This window comes from Poromitra crassiceps, assembly GCF_964638095.1.
Source record: "Poromitra crassiceps genome assembly, chromosome: 29".
NCBI lineage: Eukaryota > Metazoa > Chordata > Actinopteri > Beryciformes > Melamphaidae > Poromitra > Poromitra crassiceps.
Window position 1 is genome coordinate 5,953,702 of NC_139641.1, and position 20,158 is coordinate 5,973,859.

Here is a 20,158-nt window from a genome sequence, read left to right on the forward strand (position 1 = left end):
AGACTGCCCCCCTCAGCCCCTCCTCCTCCACAGTGCAGACTGCCCCCCTCAGCCCCTCCTCCTCCACAGTGCAGACTTCCCCCCTCATCCCCTCCTCCTCCACAGTGCAGACTGCCCCCCTCACCCCCTCCTCCTCCACAGTGCAGACTGCCCCCCTCAGCCTCTCCTCCCCCACAGAGAAAGAGAGGGAGGGACAGAAAGAGAGGGAGAGACAGAAAGAGGTGGAGAGAGAGAAAGAGAGAGAAAGAGAGGGATAGAGATGGAGGGAGAGAAAGAGAGGGAGAGAGAGAGAGAAAGGGAGGGACAGAAAGAGAGGGAGGGAGAGAAAGAGAGGGGGAGAGAGGGAGAGAGAAAGAGAAGGACAGACACAAAGAGAGGGAGGGCGAGAAAGAGAGGGAAAGAGAGAACGAGAGGGGGGGAGAGAGAGAGAGAGAGAGAGGACCGAGAGAAAGAGAGAGGGAGAGAGAGAACGAGAGTGGGGGAGAGAGGGAGAGAGAGAGAAAGAGGGGGACGGAGAGAAAGAGCGGGAGGGACAGAAAAAGGGAGAGACAGAAAGAGGGAGAAGGAGAGAAACAGAGGGATGGACAGAAGAGAGGGAGAGACAGAAAGAGGTGGAGGGAGAGAAAGAGAGGGATGGAGAGAAAGAGGGGGAGAGAGAGAGAAAGAAAAGGAGAGAGATAATGAGGGGGAGAGAGAAAGAGAGGGAGGGAGAGAAAGAGAGGGAGGAGAGAAAGAGAGGGAGAGAGAGAAATAGAGGGGGAAGAGGGAGAGAGAGAAAGAGAGGGGGAAGAGGGAGAGAGAGAAAGAGAGGGGGGAGAGAGGGAGAGAGAGAAAGAGAAGGAGGGAGAGAAAGAGAGGGAGCAGAGAAAGAGAGGGAGAGAGAGAGAAATAGAGGGGGAAGAGGGAGAGAGAGAAAGAGAGGGGGGAGAGAGGGAGAGAGAGAAAGAGAGGGGGAGAGAGGGAGAGAGAGAAAGAGAAGGAGGGAGAGAAAGATAGGGAGAGGGAGAAATATAGGGAAAGACAGAAAGAGGGAGAGACAGAAAGAGGGAGAAGGAGAGAAACAGAGGGAGGGACAGAAGAGAGGGAGAGACAGAAAGAGTTGGAGGGAGAGAAAGTGAGGGAGCAGAGAAAGAGAGGGAGAGAGAGAAATAGAGGGGGAAGAGGGAGAGAGAGAAAGAGAGGGGGAAGAGGGAGAGAGAGAAAGAGAGGGGGGAGAGAGGGAGAGAGAAAGAGAAGGAGGGAGAGAAAGAGAGGGAGCAGAGAAAGAGAGGGAGAGAGAGAAATAGAGGGGGAAGAGGGAGAGAGAGAAAGAGAGGGGGGAGAGAGGGAGAGAGAGAAAGAGAGGGGGGAGAGAGGGAGAGAGAGAAAGAGAAGGAGGGAGAGAAAGATAGGGAGAGGGAGAAATATAGGGAAAGACAGAAAGAGGGAGAGACAGAAAGAGGGAGAAGGAGAGAAACAGAGGGAGGGACAGAAGAGAGGGAGAGACAGAAAGAGTTGGAGGGAGAGAAAGTGAGGGATGGAGAGAAAGAAAAGGAGAGAGAGAATGAGGGGGAGAGAGAAAGAGAGGGGGAGAAAGAGGGAGATATAGAAAGAGAGGGAGGGAGAGAAAGAGGGAGATAAGAGAGGGAGGGAGAGAAAGAGGGAGAGAGAGAAGCAACAAGTGACAGAAAAAAGAAGTAGATGGAGAGAGAGAAACAATCCGTCGGCTGCAGACCCCATTTAAGTGTGTGTGTGTGTGTGTGTGTGTGTGTGTGTGTGTGTGTGTGTGTGTGTGTGTGTGTGTGTGTGTGTGTGTGTGTGTGTGTGTGTGCAGGCTGTCAGGCTGTCTGCTCTCAGAGGAAGGCTGTGCTTCTCTGGCCTCAGCTCTGAGCTCCAACCCCTCCCATCTGAGAGAGCTGGACCTGAACTACAATCATCCAGAAGCCTCAGTGAAGCTCCTCTCTGCTGGACTGGAGGATCCAACCTGGAGACTGGAGACTCTCAGGTATGAAGAGACAACATCTGCTAGAAGGCTGAGAGTCACACACATTTTCTCTGTCACACTGAGAAGATGAAGAATATGTTTCATGTTTAATGGAGGATATGAGTGGAAATCCTTCATATTGAAGGTTCTTAAATGTCCATGTTTCCATCATTAAAGAGAATCTGTTGGTCTGACTTCTTCCCTGTTTATTCCTCCAGTGTGGAACATGGTGGAGTGCAGAGGTTGAGACCAGGTCTGAAGAAATGTAAGTGTGTATTTTATTTAGTTTGATTCATAAAAACAAAGCAACACCTTCAACTAGTGAGAAGGAAAGTGCATCTACAGCACAGTCTGTGACGTCCATTCATTCACATCCTGTGAGTCAGGAAGATGGCTGACATCATGTGACATCATCAAACTGCTGAGAAATGAACTGTCAATAAATCAACAAACAAACAAACAAACATGTTTATTAGATGAGAAGCTGCTGCTGTAACGAGTCTTGTTGTCTCTTCAGATGCCTGTGATCTCACACTGGACCCAAACACAGCAGAGAGACACCTCCTCCTGTCTGAAGACAACAGAAAGGTGATGTGGGTGAGAGAGGAGCAGCCATATCCTGATCACCCAGAGAGATTTGACCCCAGGCCTCAGCTGCTGTGTAGAGATGGTCTGACTGGTCGCTGTTATTGGGAGGTGGAAAGGAAAGGATGGGTTGATATAGGAGTGACTTACAGAGGAATCAGCAGGAGAGGAGGGGGTGGTGACTGTCTGCTTGGAAGGAATGAAAAGTCCTGGAGTCTGTTCTGCTCTGATGGTTACACTGCCTATCACAATAACAGACACACAGCCATACCTCTCCCCTCCTCTGTGTCTAACAGAGTCGCAGTGTATCTTGACGGGCCTGCTGGCTCTCTGTCCTTCTACACAGTTTCCTCTGACAAACTGATTCACCTCCACACTTTCCACTCCAAATTCACTGAACCACTTTACCCTGGGTTCTATCTGTTTGATGGTTCCTCAGTGTCTCTGTGTCAGATAGAGTGAGACAGAAACACACTGTGACCAAACACAAACACCTAATGTCACAATAGTGTTTGCATGCAAGTTCATTGCTCATGTGGTTGTGAACAGACATGCTCTCTGTGTGTGTGTGTGTGTGTGTGTGTGTGTGTGTGTGTGTGTGTGTGTGTGCGCGTGTGTGTGTGTGTGTGTACAGTGTGTGTGTGTGTGTGTGTGTGTGTGTGTGAGAACAGTAACTGGACAGAGTTTTAACATCACATACAACAAGAACAGACATTTTAGTCTGAAAATGATCAACATAAATGAAGAATGTTTGATGTGTATAGTTTGAAACAGAACTTGTTGACTTGAATATGTCATTATTGTTGTCTTTAAATAAAGCAGTGTATTATTGCTCTGTTGTTGAATCAGTTGAGTGATGAAAATCAAGCAACATGTAACTGTTGATTGACATTAGTGTGTGATTGGTTGAAGATGTGACTGAGCCTCTGATTGGCCTTTATGTACAGTATCTACTAGTGTCCTCTAGTAAGAGAGTGGCGTCAGCGGAGGACCAAAATGCAAGAATCATTAGCCAATGAACAGCCAGGAATGGGTCTCGCGCTACTTTTGCATGCTAAAATAAAGCAGATAATGTACAATTTGATTCATTTCAAGGGATGAAAAACCCTTTCAAACTACAACACTGTCTATTTTGATGCAACTCGACAGTGCTGCTTTTTTTACTGAAGAGTTCCACTTTCTACTTCCTGGAAAAAAACTGGTCCATTGGAGTGAATGGAGATGTCAGAACTCTTCTATTATACGGCTCTGGTATCTACTAAGCACTAAGTACTCATGTGAAGCACTTAGCAGCTAAATGTGTCTCTGATGACATCATAACAGCAACAATGTAGAACTTTAGATCACAGAATTATTACAAACTGTCTTCTGTCTCTGCTTTCATATGATGTCATGTATATGTTCATGTAGTCTGCATTGTTTGTATGGATTTATATGACACATGACTCACTGCGGTGAAGCCAGCCTACTCTCGCTGTTGCCTCGTCAAACCAGCCGCTCCTACATTTCAAGGGCGCCCTTATTGCAGACCTTACGGTAAATACACCGCGCGTTGACCAACTTCAGGGTTTCAAAATAAAATGTCAGGTTTTTGAAAGGCAATAACAGAGATGTGTCGAATTGTCGATGATTTTACCAGCCAGCCAGTGTATTCTACACTGATTTTGAGTCATTAGGTCACATGACCTGGAAGGTATTCAGCCGTAAATGCTTATTTTTCGATAAAGAAAATAATATGAAATATATGGAGTATTAAACTCCAATAAAAATAGGTGTGTCCTAACCAGGCTGTGCAGTAATGCCATTCTACATAGATTTCGAGTCATTAGGTCATATGACCTGGGAGTTATTGAGCCGAAAAGCCATATTTTTCCATAAAAAAATGAATTATGAAATTTGGGGAGTATTAAACTCCAATAAAAGAAGGTGTGTCCTAACCAGGCAGTGTAGTAATGTCATTCTACATTGACTTTGAGTCATTAGCTCATATGACCTGGGAGTTATTGAACCGAAAAGCCACATATTTCCATAAAGAAATGAATTATGAAATTTGGGGAGTATTAAACTCCAATAAAAAAAGGTGTGTCCTAACCAGGCAGTGTAGTAATGTCATTCTACATTGACTTTGAGTCATTAGCTCATATGACCTGGGAGTTATTGAACCGAAAAGCCACATATTTCCATAAAGAAATGAATTATGAAATTTGGGGAGTATTAAACTCCAATAAAAAAAGGTGTGTCCTAACCAGGCAGTGTAGTAATGTCATTCTACATTGACTTTGAGTCATTCGGTCATATGACCTGGGAGTTATTGAGCCGAAAAGCCACATTTTTCCATAAAAAAATGAATTATGAAATATGGGGAGTATTAAACTCCAATAAAAAAAGGTGTGTCCTAACCAGGCAGTGTAGTAATGTCATTCTACATTGACTTTGAGTCATTAGCTCATATGACCTGGGAGTTATTGAGCCGAAAAGCCACATATTTCCATAAAGAAATGAATTATGAAATTTGGGGAGTATTAAACTCCAATAAAAGAAGGTGTGTCCTAACCAGGCAGTGTAGTGATGTCATTCTACATTGATTTTGAGTCATTCGGTCATATGACCTGGGAGTTATTGAGCCGAAAAGCCACATTTTTCCATAAAAAAATGAATTATGAAATTTGGGGAGTATTAAACTCCAATAAAAGAAGGTGTGTCCTAACCAGGCAGTGTAGTAATGGCATTCTACATTGACTTTGAGTCATTAGCTCATATGACCTGGGAGTTATTGAGCCGAAAAGCCACATATTTCCATAAAGAAATGAATTGTGAAATTTGGGGAGTATTAAACTCCAATAAAAAAAGGTGTGTCCTAACCAGGCAGTGTAGTAATGTCATTCTACATTGACTTTGAGTCATTAGCTCATATGACCTGGGAGTTATTGAGCCGAAAAGGCGAATTTTTCAGAAAATGCATGTTTCCATAAAGAAATTAATCATGAAATATGGGGAGTATTACACTCCAATAAAAAAAGGTGTGTCCTAACCAGGCAGTCTAGTAATATGATTCTACATTGATTTTGAGTCATTCGGTCACATGACCTGGGAGTTATTGAGCCGAAAAGGCGAATTTTTCAGAAAATGCATGTTTCCATAAAGAAATTAATCATGAAATATGGGGAGTATTAAACTCCAATAAAAAAAGGTGTGTCCTAACCAGGCAGTCTAGTAATATGATTCTACATTGATTTTGAGTCATTCGGTCATATGACCTGGGAGTTATTGAGCCGAAAAGCCACATTTTTCCATAAAAAAATGAATTATGAAATTTGGGGAGTATTAAACTCCAATAAAAGAAGGTGTGTCCGAACCAGGCAGTGTAGTGATGTCATTCTACATTGATTTTGAGTCATTCGGTCATATGACCTGGGAGTTATTGAGCCGAAAAGCCACATTTTTCCATAAAAAAATGAATTATGAAATTTGGGGAGTATTAAACTCCAATAAAAGAAGGTGTGTCCTAACCAGGCAGTGTAGTAATGTCATTCTACATTGACTTTGAGTCATTAGCTCATATGACCTGGGAGTTATTGAGCCGAAAAGCCACATATTTCCATAAAGAAATGAATTATGAAATTTGGGGAGTATTAAACTCCAATAAAAAAAGGTGTGTCCTAACCAGGCAGTGTAGTAATGTCATTCTACATTGACTTTGAGTCATTAGCTCATATGACCTGGGAGTTATTGAGCCGAAAAGCCACATATTTCCATAAAGAAATGAATTATGAAATTTGGGGAGTATTAAACTCCAATAAAAAAAGGTGTGTCCTAACCAGGCAGTGTAGTAATGTCATTCTACATTGACTTTGAGTCATTCGGTCATATGACCTGGGAGTTATTGAGCCGAAAAGCCACATTTTTCCATAAAAAAATGAATTATGAAATTTGGGGAGTATTAAACTCCAATAAAAGAAGGTGTGTCCTAACCAGGCAGTGTAGTGATGTCATTCTACATTGATTTTGAGTCATTCGGTCATATGACCTGGGAGTTATTGAGCCGAAAAGCCACATTTTTCCATAAAAAAATGAATTATGAAATTTGGGGAGTATTAAACTCCAATAAAAGAAGGTGTGTCCTAACCAGGCAGTGTAGTAATGTCATTCTACATTGACTTTGAGTCATTAGCTCATATGACCTGGGAGTTATTGAGCCGAAAAGCCACATATTTCCATAAAGAAATTAATTATGAAATTTGGGGAGTATTAAACTCCAATAAAAAAGGTGTGTCCTAACCAGGCAGTGTAGTAATGTCATTCTACATTGACTTTGAGTCATTAGCTCATATGACCTGGGAGTTATTGAGCCGAAAAGGCGAATTTTTCAGAAAATGCATGTTTCCATAAAGAAATTTATCATGAAATATGGGGAGTATTACACTCCAATAAAAAAAGGTGTGTCCTAACCAGGCAGTCTAGTAATATGATTCTACATTGATTTTGAGTCATTCGGTCACATGACCTGGGAGTTATTGAGCCGAAAAGGCGAATTTTTCAGAAAATGCATGTTTCCATAAAGAAATTAATCATGAAATATGGGGAGTATTAAACTCCAATAAAAAAGAGGTGTGTCCTAACCAGGCAGTCTAGTAATATGATTCTACATTGATTTTGAGTCATTCGGTCATATGACCTGGGAGTTATTGAGCCGAAAAGCCACATTTTTCCATAAAAAAATGAATTATGAAATTTGGGGAGTATTAAACTCCAATAAAAGAAGGTGTGTCCGAACCAGGCAGTGTAGTGATGTCATTCTACATTGATTTTGAGTCATTCGGTCATATGACCTGGGAGTTATTGAGCCGAAAAGCCACATTTTTCCATAAAAAAATGAATTATGAAATTTGGGGAGTATTAAACTCCAATAAAGGAAGGTGTGTCCTAACCAGGCAGTGTAGTAATGTCATTCTACATTGACTTTGAGTCATTAGCTCATATGACCTGGGAGTTATTGAGCCGAAAAGCCACATATTTCCATAAAGAAATTAATTATGAAATTTGGGGAGTATTAAACTCCAATAAAAAAAGGTGTGTCCTAACCAGGCAGTGTAGTAATGTCATTCTACATTGACTTTGAGTCATTAGCTCATATGACCTGGGAGTTATTGAGCCGAAAAGGCGAATTTTTCAGAAAATGCATGTTTCCATAAAGAAATTTATCATGAAATATGGGGAGTATTACACTCCAATAAAAAAAGGTGTGTCCTAACCAGGCAGTCTAGTAATATGATTCTACATTGATTTTGAGTCATTCGGTCACATGACCTGGGAGTTATTGAGCCGAAAAGGCGAATTTTTCAGAAAATGCATGTTTCCATAAAGAAATTAATCATGAAATATGGGGAGTATTAAACTCCAATAAAAAAAGGTGTGTCCTAACCAGGCAGTCTAGTAATATGATTCTACATTGATTTTGAGTCATTCGGTCATATGACCTGGGAGTTATTGAGCCGAAAAGCCACATTTTTCCATAAAAAAATGAATTATGAAATTTGGGGAGTATTAAACTCCAATAAAAGAAGGTGTGTCCTAACCAGGCAGTGTAGTGATGTCATTCTACATTGATTTTGAGTCATTCGGTCATATGACCTGGGAGTTATTGAGCCGAAAAGCCACATTTTTCCATAAAAAAATGAATTATGAAATTTGGGGAGTATTAAACTCCAATAAAAGAAGGTGTGTCCGAACCAGGCAGTGTAGTGATGTCATTCTACATTGATTTTGAGTCATTCGGTCATATGACCTGGGAGTTATTGAGCCGAAAAGCCACATTTTTCCATAAAAAAATGAATTATGAAATTTGGGGAGTATTAAACTCCAATAAAGGAAGGTGTGTCCTAACCAGGCAGTGTAGTAATGTCATTCTACATTGACTTTGAGTCATTAGCTCATATGACCTGGGAGTTATTGAGCCGAAAAGCCACATATTTCCATAAAGAAATGAATTATGAAATTTGGGGAGTATTAAACTCCAATAAAAAAAGGTGTGTCCTAACCAGGCAGTGTAGTAATGTCATTCTACATTGACTTTGAGTCATTAGCTCATATGACCTGGGAGTTATTGAGCCGAAAAGGCGAATTTTTCAGAAAATGCATGTTTCCATAAAGAAATTTATCATGAAATATGGGGAGTATTACACTCCAATAAAAAAAGGTGTGTCCTAACCAGGCAGTCTAGTAATATGATTCTACATTGATTTTGAGTCATTCGGTCATATGACCTGGGAGTTATTGAGCCGAAAAGCCACATTTTTCCATAAAAAAATGAATTATGAAATTTGGGGAGTATTAAACTCCAATAAAAGAAGGTGTGTCCTAACCAGGCAGTGTAGTGATGTCATTCTACATTGATTTTGAGTCATTCGGTCATATGACCTGGGAGTTATTGAGCCGAAAAGCCACATTTTTCCATAAAAAAATGAATTATGAAATTTGGGGAGTATTAAACTCCAATAAAAGAAGGTGTGTCCGAACCAGGCAGTGTAGTGATGTCATTCTACATTGATTTTGAGTCATTCGGTCATATGACCTGGGAGTTATTGAGCCGAAAAGCCACATTTTTCCATAAAAAAATGAATTATGAAATTTGGGGAGTATTAAACTCCAATAAAGGAAGGTGTGTCCTAACCAGGCAGTGTAGTAATGTCATTCTACATTGACTTTGAGTCATTAGCTCATATGACCTGGGAGTTATTGAGCCGAAAAGCCACATATTTCCATAAAGAAATGAATTATGAAATTTGGGGAGTATTAAACTCCAATAAAAAAAGGTGTGTCCTAACCAGGCAGTGTAGTAATGTCATTCTACATTGACTTTGAGTCATTAGCTCATATGACCTGGGAGTTATTGAGCCGAAAAGGCGAATTTTTCAGAAAATGCATGTTTCCATAAAGAAATTTATCATGAAATATGGGGAGTATTACACTCCAATAAAAAAAGGTGTGTCCTAACCAGGCAGTCTAGTAATATGATTCTACATTGATTTTGAGTCATTCGGTCACATGACCTGGGAGTTATTGAGCCGAAAAGGCGAATTTTTCAGAAAATGCATGTTTCCATAAAGAAATTAATCATGAAATATGGGGAGTATTAAACTCCAATAAAAAAAGGTGTGTCCTAACCAGGCAGTCTAGTAATATGATTCTACATTGATTTTGAGTCATTCGGTCACATGACCTGGGAGTTATTGAGCCGAAAAGGCGAATTTTTCAGAAAATGCATGTTTCCATAAAGAAATTAATCATGAAATATGGGGAGTATTAAACTCCAATAAAAAAAGGTGTGTCCTAACCAGGCAGTCTAGTGATGTCATTCTACATTGATTTTGAGTCATTCGGTCATATGACCTGGGAGTTATTGAGCCGAAAAGCCACATTTTTCCATAAAAAAATGAATTATGAAATTTGGGGAGTATTAAACTCCAATAAAAGAAGGTGTGTCCTAACCAGGCAGTGTAGTAATGTCATTCTACATTGACTTTGAGTCATTAGCTCATATGACCTGGGAGTTATTGAGCCGAAAAGCCACATATTTCCATAAAGAAATGAATTATGAAATTTGGGGAGTATTAAACTCCAATAAAAAAGGTGTGTCCTAACCAGGCAGTGTAGTAATGTCATTCTACATTGACTTTGAGTCATTAGCTCATATGACCTGGGAGTTATTGAGCCGAAAAGGCGAATTTTTCAGAAAATGCATGTTTCCATAAAGAAATTAATCATGAAATATGGGGAGTATTACACTCCAATAAAAAAAGGTGTGTCCTAACCAGGCAGTCTAGTAATATGATTCTACATTGATTTTGAGTCATTCGGTCACATGACCTGGGAGTTATTGAGCCGAAAAGGCGAATTTTTCAGAAAATGCATGTTTCCATAAAGAAATTAATCATGAAATATGGGGAGTATTAAACTCCAATAAAAAAAGGTGTGTCCTAACCAGGCAGTCTAGTAATATGATTCTACATTGATTTTGAGTCATTCGGTCATATGACCTGGGAGTTATTGAGCCGAAAAGCCACATTTTTCCATAAAAAAATGAATTATGAAATTTGGGGAGTATTAAACTCCAATAAAAGAAGGTGTGTCCTAACCAGGCAGTGTAGTAATGTCATTCTACATTGACTTTGAGTCATTAGCTCATATGACCTGGGAGTTATTGAGCCAAAAAGGCTCACTTCTCTGAAAATGCGTATTTTTCCATAAAAAATATAATATGAGGAGTATTAACTATTTTCTTAGAAGGGAAGGCAGAAGATTCTAGGGCTGATATCTCCAAAACCCATACAACTATTGACAGGGAAAAGAAATTAACATCACACCAGCTCATTTTATGTGCTACTATACATTTTCAGTTAGCATACACTTTAATAGATTTAATAGATGCATGGACACATTTCACTGGTGACTTCTAGCCTACATTTTATAATTCATCTTGACCATCTTGAAACAGCTCACAACGCTAGGATAAGGCCTCGCTGTCACAGGCTATGTGGTAATCAAAACATACAGAAGTGCGTATGCCCTGCTTTATTGTCATAACAATCAACTTCTTTAATAATAACTGCATTCATAGTTATACAGATCATCTCTCAGTCACAGGTCAAAATAACCTCATGTCTCATCACATTGCCCTGTGTACAGCGCCATCTTAGAATAACAAATGTAATCTCTGATCTGGGCACTATCGTAACAGAATAACAAAATGTAATCTCTGTTCAACTGAATCACTATAAACGTGTAGGACTGGCTGGTCCTTTTCATGTAAGCCTGTATGTCCACCCGTGGTATGTACAGGAGTGCATCTCCTTGGCCAGGATCTCTGTTTCAACTGAATATATTTCAATCAGGAGAGGCCAGTTGGTAGGATTAGACAAACTTTATTTAGCAATCGGCATGCATGGCAAATACTTTGGCGCTTGACTCCATTAGCCAGTGGCGCTGCTCTTGAGGCAAGAGGAGGGCACCTGCATAGGCTAGAAGATCCCCCCCCCCGTGGGGGATCAGGAGTCAAGACTCGTTGGTGGCGGACTGGGGAGGTGGGTGGGGCAAATGGGGAGGTGGGTGGGGCAAAACAACGCTTCGGAGGTCGGCTTCAAGGGAGATGGACTGCCGTGAGCTGCTGCTGCTATGATCGGCCAGAGAGAGAGAGGTGACGTAGAACCCTTGCTATATATATGAGGATTAACTGACGTCATATTTGACGTCATAGCAGACGTCATACTAGGACTTTTGACTGACCACGTTATGCTAGAACTTGACTGTCGTCAGGGGATGATCGGATTATGCGTGAGTGGCCTTCTGCTTGAACTATGGTCTGGAGACCTCACATCATATCACAAAACTTCTTTTGACTCCGGCTCCCTTTCACTCAAGACTTCCATTTTTGAGTGTTTTGCTGTTATGCTATTTGGTCTACAACAATATTTCTGCAACAACTATCAAAGAACAACCTAGATTGATATGAGATATCACTACTTCGCGGTGGTGGCCCCAAGGCTCTGGAATGCTCTCCCCCTGGTCCAGAGAGGCTCTTCCTCTGAACTCACATTCAAAAAGCAGTTAAAAACTTTCCTGTTTAGAAAAGCTTTTGCCCATTCATAGATTTTATCAACTGTTTTCTGTTTTACTTAATTTTTCTGCTCGTAATGACTGTCTTCATTTTAGCTATTTTTCTGCTATCTTAAACTTTTGCATTTTCTTAAACGTGTTTTAATTATCTGTCTTCTTTTAAATTGTATTACTGTATTAATGTAACTATATTTTCTGTATTACTGACAAATTGTTTTAATCTGTATACGGTCCTCTGTGAAGCACTCTGTGCATTCGTGCTAAGAAGAGCGCTTGTTTTGATGGATGCTAGGACTGTATAAAGTTCTTCAAGTTTGTGACCACCAGGAGGCATCAGTAAAGACGCACACAAGATGTTGAATGTTCAAGCCAGGGTTTACTTGGTAGGTAATGTGTGTGGTTCTGAAACCAAATGAAAAACAGCAGTTACAATCTGCATTATACTTAAATTGTTACAACAAATGCCCTAAATGTATACAGTAAACCAAATATAGATCACTCATTCAACTCAACATCAATCTACAAATAAACATCAATGTGTAAATAATAAGTAAACAATAAGGCACTCGCACAATACAAAGAAACATCAATAACTCAAATGAAGGCACTATCAGTGGACAGCGAACGGGCACTGCAATTTAGCATGAACAAGGAGCCACATGGCGGACGAGTCCACCGCATGTAGAACACAGTACAACAAATAATAACACTCACTTGTTCCTTGGACGCACAGCAACATATAACAACAAAAAACCCCAGCAACTGGATCAGCAAAACTACCAATAGAGTCCACTCTGTAAACATTAGCAAAGCTCATCGACCAGCAGCGCACTTTCTACTCTTTATCCAGCAGCGCACTTTCTACTTTCACTATCATGCAGTTAAGTTTCATTTCTGCTCTGCTGGCTGCTGGTCTCCTGCGGCATCAGAGGAAGGAGGGGGGGAATTTTGGGATTTTAGGGTGACCTGCTCCTTTAAATCAAAAGCTAATCAATATGTTGTAAGCCAGTAGTAAGCCAGTAGGTGGCGCCAATGCAGCTGAACTTCCAAGACAACCCACAAGGTAGACTAGACAGAGAAATCAGTCATTCTTGGAAGGAGACACACCTGACCATGGTAAGGTTCAAAAAAGGCCAAAGGCAGAGGACAAAGGACCTCTGGCAAATAGCTGGAGGTCGGGATGCTCTTGCCAAGAAATTTCTCAGGCATAATATCAGTCAAAATTTCACAACAGAGCAGTGGTTGGGACTGGAGAAGGAGGTTTTCCTAACCCATCACACAGATCAAGTGAAGTGGTTGAAAGTGATCTGGACCCAAAACCGAAGAGGACTGCGGACCGAGGTCCTTTTTGAAGGTAGGCTACCCTAAAAGCCAACTATGTAGATTTTCAAGAAGCTTTGAAATGGTAGCCCAGTTTCCATTTGTTAAGTCACATCATCAAAGTAGTCAATTAAATTAATTATGGCCATCAATTAAGTATTTCCTGATCATTCTTGTTAATGCTATGTCAATTCAGTATTCATCATAACGTTGAAATGTAGGGTGTCCACCCGCTATGCCGACCACCCGCAATGCCGACCTTAGGTTTAGGCGTGGGGGGTGGGAGAGGTTAGGTTTTGGGTTAGGGTCTGGGGGAGGTTAGGTTTAGGCGTGGGGGTGGGAGAGGTTAGGTTTTGGGTTAGGGTCTGGGGGAGGTTAGGTTTAGGCATGGGGGCTGGGAGAGGGGAGGTCGGAACAGCGACATGGAACCGAAATGTAGTATTATAGTTGACTTTTCCAATTTCTTAACCCTCTGCCCTTTAAAAAATAACAAAATATTTTTGAATTATTATTACCTCACTTATTTATTTATTAAACTGTGTTACTGTAGCATCTTGCCAACATTGGTTGCCCACTTCCCTGCAGTAGTGGTGCCATGGCACTAGTCCGATACCTCACGAGTCCGACACCTCACGAGTCCGAAAAAAGAGGCATTGGACAGGGGATCATGTCTATGTTCCCCGGGTTCTATATTCCCCGTTTTTCACTAACCCTAAACCTAACCTCCCCCAGACCCTAACCCAAAACCTAACCTCTCCCACCCCCACGCCTAAACCTAACCTCCCCCAGACCCTAACCCAAAACCATGAGGTGTCGGTCTCGTGAGGTGTCGGACTAGGGGGCAGTCCCCGCAGTGGTAGCGCAATGTAACTAATGGAGTATCTACGAGAATGATGTCCACTAACCTCCCAATGTTTGATTTTGTACATTTACATAATAAGGAGGTATTTTGTTACTTAAATCTTTTTTGTTTTGGACCATTGACTGAACTTTGACACCTCAACTGCATATTGACACCTCAATTGCATATTGTGCATTTGTTTCCGCAAGATGGCACCCATTGGGTCCATTGGTCCGACCTCCCATTAGTCCGACCATTAGCGTTAACGTTAGGGTTAGGTTTTTGGGTTAGGGTTAGAGAAATTGAGTGGTCAGACTGGGTTAAGGTTAGGGTTAGGTTGTTAGTGGTTAGTGGTCGGAACAAAGAGAGGTCGGAACAATGAGAGGTGGGAACAATGCTACGCTGTTGGTCAATTGCCAAACCCATTTAGAGGGGGCAAGGAAACCAACTGTTGAATGATGTTTATGTTATTATTTTATTATAGGAAAGATTCAAGAGGTAACAATATAATTGGATTAATCGCTTGTGGAATATTTTTATATTTAGGAGGAGATGTCAGTGTGACAGAAATACATTCCGCAGACTCAGCCAGCCCTGTGTCCTCGCTGGAATACACCAAAGGCAAGACACGTGCACTGACACCTCAACTTGGGGACACCTCGCCATTCCGAAGTGTCGGCATTCCGATCATTGACTTCTATGCTTTCGGAGAGGCGGCCCTTTTTTATCTCCAAAAAATGTTTCGCCGAGAGGTTAGGTTAGGCTTAGGCGTGGGGGGTGGGAGAGGTTAGGTTTAGGGTTAGGGTCTGGGGGAGGGTTCTTTCGCAATGGCGAGGTTAGGGTTAGAATTTTGTCGGAATGCCGGTATTTCGGAGTGCCGACATTTCGGAATGCCGAGGTGTCCCCCCTCAACTGCATATTGTGCAGTGGTTTCCGCAAGATGCCATGCATTGTTGGTCAATTGGCAACCCCATTTAGAGGGGGCAAGGGAACCAACTGTTGAATGATGTTTGTTTTTATTTTATTATTGGAAAGATTCGAGAGGTAACAATATAATTGGATTAATCGCTTGTGGAATATTTTTATATTTAGGAGGAGATGTCAGTGCGACAGAAATACATTCCGCAGACTCAGCCAGCCCTGTGTCCTCGCTGGAATACACCAAAGGCAAGACACGTGCACTGACACCTCAACTGCATATTGTGCAGTGGTTTCCGCAAGATGCCATGCATTGTTGGTCAATTGGCAACCCCATTTAGAGGGGGCAAGGGAACCAACTGTTGAATGATGTTTATGTTATTATTTTATTATAGGAAAGATTCAAGAGGTAACAATATAATTGGATTAATCACTTGTGGAATATTTCTATGTTTAGGAGGAGATGTCAGTGTGACAGAAATACATTCCGCAGACTCAGCCAGCCCTGTGTCCTCGCTGGAATACACCAAAGGCAAGACACGTGCACTGACACCTCAACTGCATATTGTGCAGTGGTTTCCGCAAGATGCCATGCATTGTTGGTCAATTGGCAACCCCATTTAGAGGGGGCAAGGGAACCAACTGTTGAATGATGTTTGTTTTTATTTTATTATAGGAAAGATTCGAGAGGTAACAATATAATTGGATTAATCGCTTGTGGAATATTTCTATGTTTAGGAGGAGATGTCAGTGGGACAGAAATACATTCCGCAGACTCAGCCAGCCCTGTGTCCTCGCTGGAATACACCAAAGGCAAGACACGTGCACTGACACCTCAACTGCATATTGTGCAGTGGTTTCCGCAAGATGCCATGCATTGTTGGTCAATTGGCAACCCCATTTAGAGGGGGCAAGGGAACCAACTGTTGAATGATGTTTGTTTTTATTTTATTATTGGAAAGATCCAAGAGGTAACAATATAATTGGATTAATCGCTTGTGGAATATTTTTATGTTTAGGAGGAGATGTCAGTGGGACAGGAATACATTCCCCAATCTCGGATTTGGCCAGCCCTGTGTACCTGCAGGGATGTGGATCACGAAATGACCCTCAATCCTCTTCAATGGATGAAAGCCAAGAGGTAAATTTTTTAACGATTTGAAAATATTTCTATTGTAAAGAAGGAAATACTTGAACTAACGGTAACCCTTTATTTTACAGATCCCTAGTTAAGTAAGTGGAATGAGTCTGTTCAACTGTAGTTCATATGTAGTTACACAGTACCAGACCTGTAAAGTAGAGTGAGTCTGTTCAACTGTAGTTACATGGTACCGGGCTTCGCGAATGAACTGATTCGATTTTGGTGCTCAAAGGTCGACGTTCATGGTCACTGTGGCCCTACAAAGCCATTTCCAAGCTTCTTAATGGTTACATGCTGCCACTCCGACGTGCTGCCACTCCGATGTTCTGCCACTCCGAAATATCGGCACTCAGAAAGGGATCATGTCTATGTTCCCCGGGTTCTATATTCCCCGTTTTCCCACGCCAAACCTAACCTCCCCCCATGCCTAAACCTAACCTCCCCCAGACCCTAACCCAAAACCTAACCTCTCCCACCCCCACGCCTAAACCTAAGGTCGGCATTGCGGCTTCTAAGGTGAACGACCGCCAGTCCGAATAATGGAAGTTAACGTTCGGAGTGGCAGGGCTTCGGAAAGGCAGACAGTTACCCTTCTTAATGATATCTCAGGAACGCTATTCCAATTTGCCTCAAATGTCCACATGGGCTCAAAGCTGAACTGATTTGATGTTGGTGGTCGAAGGTCAAAGTTCATAAACGGAGGCATAAACTAGGGATGTCCGATATTGGCTTTTTTACCGATAACCGATATTGTTCAACTCTTAATTTCCGATACCGATATTAACCGATACCGATATATGCGGCCGTGGGAGAAAAAAAAAAAATATATATATATATAGAGAGATTATTTTTAGATTTTCTTTTTACTGGAAAGCTATGCTAACGATGCTAACGTATGCTCTGGCTGCCAAAGTGCCAAAGTCACCCCCTCTCCCTTTCCATGGGATTTCATCTGCCATTCATTTTCCATGAACCTTTCTTAAAATGCTTATAAACAATTGCTTTACTTGCTAAAACCAAGTGATTCAACTATACTTAGAATCAGGGGAGACCATGCAACATTTTACTTATTTTTTATTTTTGTATTGATTTTTTACCGATACCGATATTTCCCGATATCGATTTTTTAATGCTAATATCGGTGGACCGATAATATCGGACATCCCTAGCATAAACCTGTGGATGTGAAGCATTCTAGTTACTTTTGTTATGTGTTTGTTTTGTAAGCAAGCTTTATTTCTGCCTGCTTCAAATGCTTTTATTCTATTTAGAGTGCTATACTAACCAATTTGTTATCTTCTTTTTATTTCTTAACTTGTTTGCAGGTTGCCAGTGGTGCCTCCAGCATATCATCCCCAAAGAATGCTGAAGGGGACCACTTTTTCACTCATAAGTTGCCCGATGAGCCATGTTTTTTTTTCATTCCCCGCACTGATTGGACAAAACTCAGAAGAAAACAACACAAAAGGCAATTTAAAACACTACATTGGACAAATGTTATTGCAAAAGGCATACGAAGTGTCCATCCATTTTGCTCTTTTGCATTCAAGCGGCACAGTGTCAAAATGATCGGATCTAAGAGAAACTGTCCTGTCTTTACCTGCACTGGATACTGCCTTTTCGAGGACTGTTGTGTCCATGTGGATGTCAAGGTGGAGAGTGAATCCTCACTCAAAGCTGAGGTCTTTTTTCAGGGGGACATGGTGCGGCACAGATCTGACATGCTGAAAAGAAGGCCGATAAGAGCAGACAACAGACAGCTAATTGCAGAGAAACTTAGCTCAAAGCTTCCAAGAAGCATTCATCTGGAGGGCTTGATGAAGATAGAGGAGGATGTTCTGGAATCTGGATGCAGGGATGATGTGCCAACCACTGAGGTTTTGAAAACCATTGGATATTCGGAGAGGAAAAAGAAGAGACTTGCCAACAATGAAATGATCAGTATGCAACTGATGTACGAGGAAGAAAAGGGCACTGAGGACAAGTTCATCCAAAAAATTCTTCTTCAGCCAAAGGGAGTCATGCTCTGGTCCAACAAGACAATCAACCTGTTTCACCAACGGTCGAAGAGCGACATTGTATACTTAGATGCAACAGGCAGCATAGTTAAAAAGGCCAAAGGAGAGACTGCACCTTTTTACATATATGAACTTGTTGTGAGAAATCCACTGAAAGGATGCTCCCCAGTGCCTGTAGCAACTTTTGTGACCTCTGAGCATACAACTGCATCAGTCTCCTACTTTTTAGGGTCCTTCATTACTGACTGTATGAAATTACATGGGAGGAACATTCGCAAAAGAACTGTCATGTACATCTGTGATGGCTCAGCAGTTCTAATGCAGTCTATTGCACAAAACTTGTGTGGCCTGAGTCTCACTGAGCTTCTAGCACAGTATTACAGCATTGTAACAGGACAAGGAAACAAGACTGCAATCAACCTTCCGATATTACATCGCTGCTTAAGTCATGTCATGAAGAATGCCAAGGACCTCTGCAAAAAACAGTTAGTGATGTCTTCTACTTAATATGATTTAATTTAAATTATTTTCAGTATAGAGCAGTATTGGCAATATTAATATGTCTTTATACGACTCTTTCCCACAGTGCTGGCAAACACTACCTGCTTTGCATGCATGTGCTCGGGCTGATGACTCAGACTACTACACTCAAACAGCTCGATGAAGTTGTAGTGAGTGCTACTGTGGTCTTGTCCAGTCCATCGAGTGGTGAGAATGTCGAAAAACATTTTCATAACCTGCAAACTCTTCTCACCTCAACTGCACAGCCAGTCATTAATGACTCTGACATCACTGAGGAAGACTTTGTGGTAGGTTATCCTGTTGAGAATTTTAAATTTACATATTTTGTTCTTCTGTGTTGAGTTATGAATCATTTCAGTCTTTGGCCATGTGTGTTTTTCGGTGTGCTTGGAGGAAGTTACTGGTGTTGATTATTATCTTAATAGATGTTGAATGGACTCATCATTTTTTCAAGTTCAGGTTCCTCTGTGAGAGGTGTAATATTGATGCATTGACATAGCAAGCCATGCAGTGAACATACACACACACACAATTGCACAGAGCACAGAAACAGGATGTTCTAAGGTAAATGGTAAATGGACTGTATTTATAGAGCGCATTTTATATAGTCTATCGACTACCCAAGGCGCTTTTACATGAATACCTCACATTCACCCTTTCACACTCACTTTCACACACCGACGGCATCTGCAGCCATGCAAGGCGCCAACTGCTCGTCGGGAGCAGTTAGGGGTTCAGTGTCTTGCTCAAGGACACTTCGACACTCTAAGGAATGACTGGTGCAGTCTCCCAACACCATAATCCATGAAAAAACGACATGTGTGACATGAATGGAATTGTGGCTCTTACAGGTTGAATCGGGCCCAACACCATTTGACCAGCACTTTCAGGAAGTCATCCAGCAGGCACCACTGGACACACAGGGAGAGCCAAATGGGTACTACTGTTCCAGCTTAATCCCTAAGCTTCTAAAGTACTTTCTGCCTCAGGCAGTTCTGTGGTCAGGACTGTTACTTGGTAAGTCAGGTTTCTCCCCTATATGAATGTATTAATTTAAAGCTGGTTTTTAAAATTATTAAAGTTATGTCCTTATATTGCAGGAGACCTTGGACGGCATGGGACAGGTCCTGTTTATGAGCTGCTGTCAAAGAAATACAGAAGAGCTGCCCAGAAGTCGACACAGGTAAACACAAGTGTTAATGCGTATTAACAGCTAACCATGAACTGTAATATATTTT

General features: G+C 41.5%; 2 protein-coding genes across 2 annotated transcripts in view; both read left to right on the forward strand.

Annotated features, from left to right (window-relative positions):
• The window catches only part of LOC310799937 (uncharacterized protein), a 407,560-nt gene that overhangs the window by 36,010 nt on the left and 351,392 nt on the right, over positions 1-20,158 (forward strand). The window lies entirely within an intron of this gene.
• LOC310800220 (uncharacterized protein) overlaps positions 1-20,158 on the forward strand; it is a gene marked incomplete at both ends in the record, with an annotated part of 99,671 nt that overhangs the window by 35,183 nt on the left and 44,330 nt on the right. The window contains 5 exons of the mRNA XM_083662805.1: positions 1,814-1,984; positions 2,182-2,236; positions 17,931-18,458; positions 19,772-19,937; positions 20,021-20,103. Of these exons, the coding sequence (XP_083518931.1) occupies positions 1,814-1,984; positions 2,182-2,236; positions 17,931-18,458; positions 19,772-19,937; positions 20,021-20,103 (1,003 nt within the window). The remainder of the gene's footprint in view (positions 1-1,813; positions 1,985-2,181; positions 2,237-17,930; positions 18,459-19,771; positions 19,938-20,020; positions 20,104-20,158) is intronic.